This window comes from Eurypyga helias, unplaced genomic scaffold (assembly GCF_000690775.1).
Source record: "Eurypyga helias isolate BGI_N326 unplaced genomic scaffold, ASM69077v1 scaffold26827, whole genome shotgun sequence".
Classification (NCBI taxonomy): Eukaryota; Metazoa; Chordata; class Aves; order Eurypygiformes; family Eurypygidae; genus Eurypyga; species Eurypyga helias.
In genome coordinates, this window is record NW_010261469.1 from 1 (window position 1) to 6273 (window position 6273).

The 6273-nt window shown below is 44.0% G+C and overlaps 1 protein-coding gene across 1 annotated transcript; it reads left to right on the forward strand.

Moving 5' to 3' along the window:
• Nucleotides 1-5: 5 nt before the first annotated feature.
• On the forward strand, nt 6-5431 carry LOC104505071 (thiamine transporter 2-like; the record flags this gene model as incomplete). The annotated part of the gene is made up of 4 exons (XM_010155387.1): nt 6-27; nt 1600-1792; nt 3879-4020; nt 5252-5431. Coding segments are annotated over 4 exons (537 nt in total), but the record flags the coding sequence as incomplete, so codon positions are not given.
• Between the last annotated feature and the right edge of the window lie 842 nt (nt 5432-6273).

The window sequence follows — 6273 nt, forward strand, 5'->3', positions numbered from 1 at the left end:
CTGTTGAAGCAATCGCCACTTTTCTGAGTAAGTTTGTGTGTATGACCGATCCAAAGGCAGCTTCCAAAGTCTTACTTTAGACCATTTTTGAAGAGCTATTCCATTGCAGATGCTCCAGGAAGCCAATGTATGCCTTGTGCATTCAAAACCTAGTTCTTTGATGTACAAAACTGTTCCAACGTGAGCTTTGCTATTTTCCTTTTTGACTGGGACGCCCAACTTCATCCTACCAGTACGCAGCGTGTACAAGTCACGTGGACCTCGCATCCAACTGCTAAATCCATTCAGAGGCACCTGTGTTTCTTTTGATTAGGTTGTTGGGGATTTCTGCCCCCCACACAAGAAATCGCACAGTTCCCATAAGAATGGTATCAGCTTACACAGATGAGAGAAGTTTTTCATATTTTACACAAAAAGAACATAATCCTGTCATTAAGACATTGCTCTAATGAAACACTCCTGTGAAGCAGGAGGGAAAGAAGAATTTTAGTCATTCCAAGATACAGAGATTTGCAGAAAGAGACCTTTTTACATTCATTACGCTCCTGGTGTTAACCATTACTCTTTTGCACCGGAAGCAGACGCCCGTGTCGCGTAAGCGAAGTAAAGTTATCCAAAGGTAACATCAGGGGATACCGCCCTGTCTTGGCAGTGTTTCACATATTCACACCGTACTGCTGTAGAGAACTTGCACAAGACACTGGGGTGTGATGCACCAGGGAAAATAAACATGCCCACGTCATACCTGGTCATTCAGGTTACCCTGACAGCCGTAAGGAGAAGCCGATACTTCTAAGATTAACAATTACTCTCACTTTGACGTAGGCAATTAAATGAGCCAGCTGAATCACGGGTTAGAAGCACTTAACTCCTGTAGTCGCTGCTCCTTGATGAATGCCTCTTTTTCATGGAATTGCCCATTTCTCAATGGAGAGGTGAAGTTTGACAACTGTATGAGACCCCTAAGATGGGCAAGGCAAGGAGCTTACCTTCGCAACAGATGCGTCTGGCCCACAAAAACCAAACAGTGCCCATCCTTCCCCAGTTCTCTGAATGTGTTGCCTTGATACCTCACAAAACTGCCATTTTTTGACAGCTTGGCCCCTGAGCTGCACAGAGCTAACCAGTTAAGCCAGACCCTGTTTACGAGCTTAGCTATAAAGTAAGCTAGTAGAGGCTGGAATTGTTCTTCTTGAGCTCCAAACCATGTTCCTAATTTTCCCCCTAGAGATACATGCTGGGTACAGGCAGCTAAATCATGAATCCTCCAGAACAGCTTATCCTGTGAAGTGGAGTAACACCTTCAGAAACAAGTGGCAGACACTTGATTTATGCAGTTGTCTAAAAATGACCCGCACAACTTCAGAAGGATTAGAAATGCTTTCAAAATACTTCAGAACTCCTCTGCTTCATTATTCAGCATTGCCTTTCAGCAGGTGAGAGTGGCAAGATTTCATAGAGTCACAGAATGGTTTGGGCTGGAAAGGACCTTAAAGATCATCTAGTTCCAAACCCCCTGCTGTGGTGATATAGGTGATATTTGGTGATACAGTATATCAAACAACATTTACATGGGCTTCTTTTTTCCTCTTTTTCTAGGCTCAGTAACATCTTTTGTGGTACAATACATGAAAATTAACTGGGACCTTTTTGGAGAACTGTCTTTAGGGATCTTCTCTGCAATAGATGCTGGTTCTCTATTTCTCATGCACTTCACTACCAATATCTGGGCATGTTACGCCGGCTATCTCATTTTCAAAGCATGCTACATGCTCCTCATAACAATAGCAACGTAAGTATAAAACCTTACAGTGCTACTATTATGCACAAAATACCAACAATACTTCAAGTTTAGGCATCTCTCCTTGCTACACATAACTGTTTAGGTAAAAAACGACGACACTTAAATGTCTAGGTATGTTGTTTTGCTTCTTATGAACAAGCATAAAAGAAAAAGTATCAAAAGGACATTGAACACATAACTAGGCAGAAGTTAAACAAGGTACAAAGTATCCTTATTGCTAGAGGCAATAATAACAGCCAAACAGATAAGCTATTTTCCTCCTTCCTGGCATAGAAGATTCTCCTGGTTTAACTCCGGCTAGCAAAATACTACAAAGCCACTCTCTTCCAGTGGGGGGGAAGAATCGGAGGAAAAAGAAATAAGGAAGCTCGTAAAATTGAGATAAGAACTATTTACTAATTCAATCTAAATTAATACATACAAATACTACTAATAATAAATAACTAAAATAATAGAAAATAAAACATATGATACAATATGATACAATTTCTCACCACCCACCGACCAGTGCACAACCAGGGGTTGAGTAGTGGGAGTCAGACCCAGCGAGCCCGAGGGCCGCAGCCCGAGAGCGATCGCAGCCCGAGTACTGCCGCAGCAGGCGCCCAGCGAACCCTGTCAGCGATAGCACAACCAGGAAAACTAAACAAACCCACCAACTCCCTCATGAACAAGCCAGCACAGGAGTTACCAAAGCAGCTAACGCAGGAGTCAGGGAGAGTGTGAGCAAGTGTATGGGAGCGAACGAGAGAGAGTAAGGGAGACAGTAATGGCTCCCCGACCCCCTCCTCGCCTCTGCCCCAAGCATGACGTACTATGGAATGAAATACTCCCTTGGTCAGTTGGGGTCAGCTGCCTGAGCTGTGTGTCCCCTGCACTGCCTGTAGCCAGACAGCAGAGCTGGGAACGCAGCTGCAGGGTCAGAAGCGGAGAAAGACCTTGAATTCAGCGCAGGCATTGCCCAGCGCCAGCTGAGACCTTCTCGGTGCTGCTCCATGCATCCAGGAACAGCTTCCTAACAGCCACGGGAAAGAGAGTTAACTCTCGCCTGACTGAACCCAGCACAAAGATGCAAAGGGAACAAGAAGGACAAGCATGCCTTTAAGATCCCTTAAGTCTCGACCCTTGCTGACAGACTTGTTAGCAAGCTATGAATTGCGTGAATGCAAGAAAAGATTCGGCATAGAGTGTTCCCCAACGTAACTTTATACATGTAATCCATAATGATACCATGATGTAAACAAGGAATAAAAGAAAACATTGAACATATAAACTCAGAAAATAACTCTTAGGACACCAAGTTATTCTGTCGTCAGAAATAGAAAAGGCAAAATAATAGAAATAAAAATACGATATAATAAATTTGTGTAATAAATATATTTTACTACTCCAGTCATTTTATTGATTGGACTGTCTTTAGACATACCACACTATTTCAATGAATTTTTATGTCAAACTCCAAAATTATTAAGATACCTTTTCAGAAAACTGCTAAAAGTATAATGCATCACAAAATTATCCCTATCTTGGATGAAGCCAAGCAAATCCTCTATTTTCATTTTGTTGGGTTGCTAGTACATTGCAGTGGACCACACCTGGACTAATTCAACATACTCTGCAAAAAAAAAAAGAAAAAAAAAAGTAAAAGCTTGCACCCAAAAAAGGCCTGATAAAAATCAATTAAGAGAGAACTCCTGCCAGTGCCAGACCAGGTGATGGGTTTGTCTGGCCATGTCTTTCAAAGCCTCCATAGAGACTTCACAACCTGACTGGCACAGTCTGTGAAGGTAGAGGGGAAACAAAGGGGATGATGAAAGAGATCCGATTCCTAACTCGATAAAGCAGTTCACCTGATAACATGGTTTGGAAAAGCAACACAGGCAAGTAAAAAACCATCAGAATGCACTATGGCAGTCAAGACATTTCGTGCAAATAAGGAAGCAAAGGAACAAATGAAGCACTATTTACTCCATCCTTGATACATCATCTGCATGAATCGTTTCTCTTCATCAAGTCAGTTGGGAAGAACAACCTTCCACTCCGTGTGAAGTAACTGATGCCAGTCTCACATTAGGTTCCAGATTGCAGTCAGTCTGAGCATGGAACGCTACGCCTTGATGTTCGGATTCAATAACTTCATGGCACTGGTGATTCAGACCATTCTTACAGTGGTTGTCGTGGATCCAAAAGGCCTGGGACTAGACATAGTGATGCAGGTAAGTGCTATTAACTTACTGCCCATTTACTGCTTAGCTAATTCATCTTCACAAGTTTACCAAGAATGAAATTGCTATGCCAAAAGACAATTTAATTCCCTCTTTATTCTGTAGAAATCTAGACATTGTGCTCTTCCCTTCTGTCAGCCAGCATTCTTCCCTTCTGCCTTTTGGTGAAGCGTTTAGGATTACTGATGCTGACTTTTTAAAGGCAGATACACCAGATACACCAGATACAGATACAGAAGAAGGGAAATAATTGGGCCCTCCTATCTGAACAGCTTTTGCTAATTGGTAGGGTGCTGAATAACATCATCTCTGCCCAAAAATTCAGGCTGGATTTCTCAGATGCAGCATCAACATGACCAGATGTTGCTAGGGGGTTTCGAGACCATGAGACACAGCCCGTGTTGTTGGAATTCTCCCAGCTCAAGTGACAAGGACACCTGCCTTCTAATTCCAGTACAGGAGCAAACTGGGTCTATATCTCAAAATAAATAACAGAGTGTTCTGCCCTTAGCTTGGGCACTTAACTTGGGGCAGGACATCCTATCTCACAACAGTGTCCCTAACTTCAGTCAGCCTGATTCCACTCATGCTGGAATCAACTGAAGTGTGCCGACTTCCGCTTTTTCTCAGAGGGAACCTCAGCTGGGGCAGCTTCCTGCTCCCACGGATTTGAAGAAGAATAAAGGTCTTCAGATATTCTGCACAGAGAAGGCAAAAGTTACTTTCAAAGATTAAAGATTGAATTAAACACTAAAAAATAAAACTTTACCATTAAGGACAGGAATATGCTTGCCACTGTTGTAGAAAATATTGATGCAAAGTCACAGTATATTTACTGAAGTCAGTGTGGTGACAGCACTAAAAATGTGCAATTAAGAGCAAAAAAATGACCAACTCAGATGCTTTACTTATATTATTCATTACAATGTGGGTAATGAAGCTTCTACAGTTTGCACTAACAGAAGAAAATTCCTGTTCCTACCCCTTCTGTCCTCTGATGTTTATTAAGAGGCATGTGGGTTGGAAGCAAGGGGCAGTTCTTAATTCTTAAAGATCTGCTGTTTGCTGGAAAAGTAAGATTTTGCTTAATTACAAAGCAAAAACTTGAACATAGAGAAACTGTGCCAGAACACAAGTAAATAAGTGTCTCATCTCCAGAAGCAGCAATGTTTTCCTAGTGTATTTTTAATAATTCTTCTGCCTTTTTCTCTCCCCCTCCCAGTTTTTAATTTATGGCAGCTACTTTGCAGTCATAGCTGGGATTTTCTTGATCAGAAGCATTTGCATGCTTGTCTCAAGCAGATGTGAAGGGAAAATAGCAAGATCTTGCAAACAGCATCTGAGCCACGCTGGACACGAATCAAAGGAGCAGATTGTAGCTGGCGATACGACACGGCTGTAGGAGTCAGGCAGACAGGCTGAGGTGGCCAGGCCCTCGCGGGAGAAGAGGTCCTGCCGCAGCGCGCGTGCAAGAGGAACGTACAGCACAGCGCTGAAAGGCTACACCGCATCACTACCGCACTCCGTTACAGCATACGCCAGCTAAGAGAGCGCCGTAACGGCACTGCGCCGAGAAGAAAAGATAAGGTGCTTTAGTTTCTTATTTACTTGCCTATAAATAGCTCAGCAACAGTAATTTATACACCAGAACAGAGCAACCACCTTGGCATCCCGCCGTGCACGATGGCAAAGATCAGAGTTCGCCCGGCCTTGATTGTTCTGGCTCTTGCATACGGTGTTGGCAGGCTGCTTCCATGCCCGTGTGCTCATGCGTGTGGGTGCAGGGTCTATCCCCCCTCTGCACACACCTCCTTCTCAACCAAAGGCCCTGTGTTTGCATCATTACATTATATTCTTTCCTACCTACCCACAGCGACAGATTCCTCCCTTGGGATGTAGAAGCCCATGTCAGAAGCCGGCCTTTTGTACCCAATGCCACAGAGGAGCGGGGTTTGCACCACCTGCCTGAGAAGGTGCCCTGGCCACCGCTGAGCCCCGACCATTGCCTGGCCTACACTGGAAAGCTGCGACCTGAGCGCTGCACTGAGTCATAGAATCATAGAATCACAGAACGGTTTAGGTTGGAAGGGACTTTAAAGATCATTTAGTTCCAACCCCCCTGCCATGGGCAGGGACCCCTTCCACTAGACCAGGTTGCTCAAAGCCTCATCCAGCCTGGCCTTGAAGACATCCAGGGATGGGGCATCCACAACATCGCTGGGCAACCTGTCCCAGTGCCTCCCC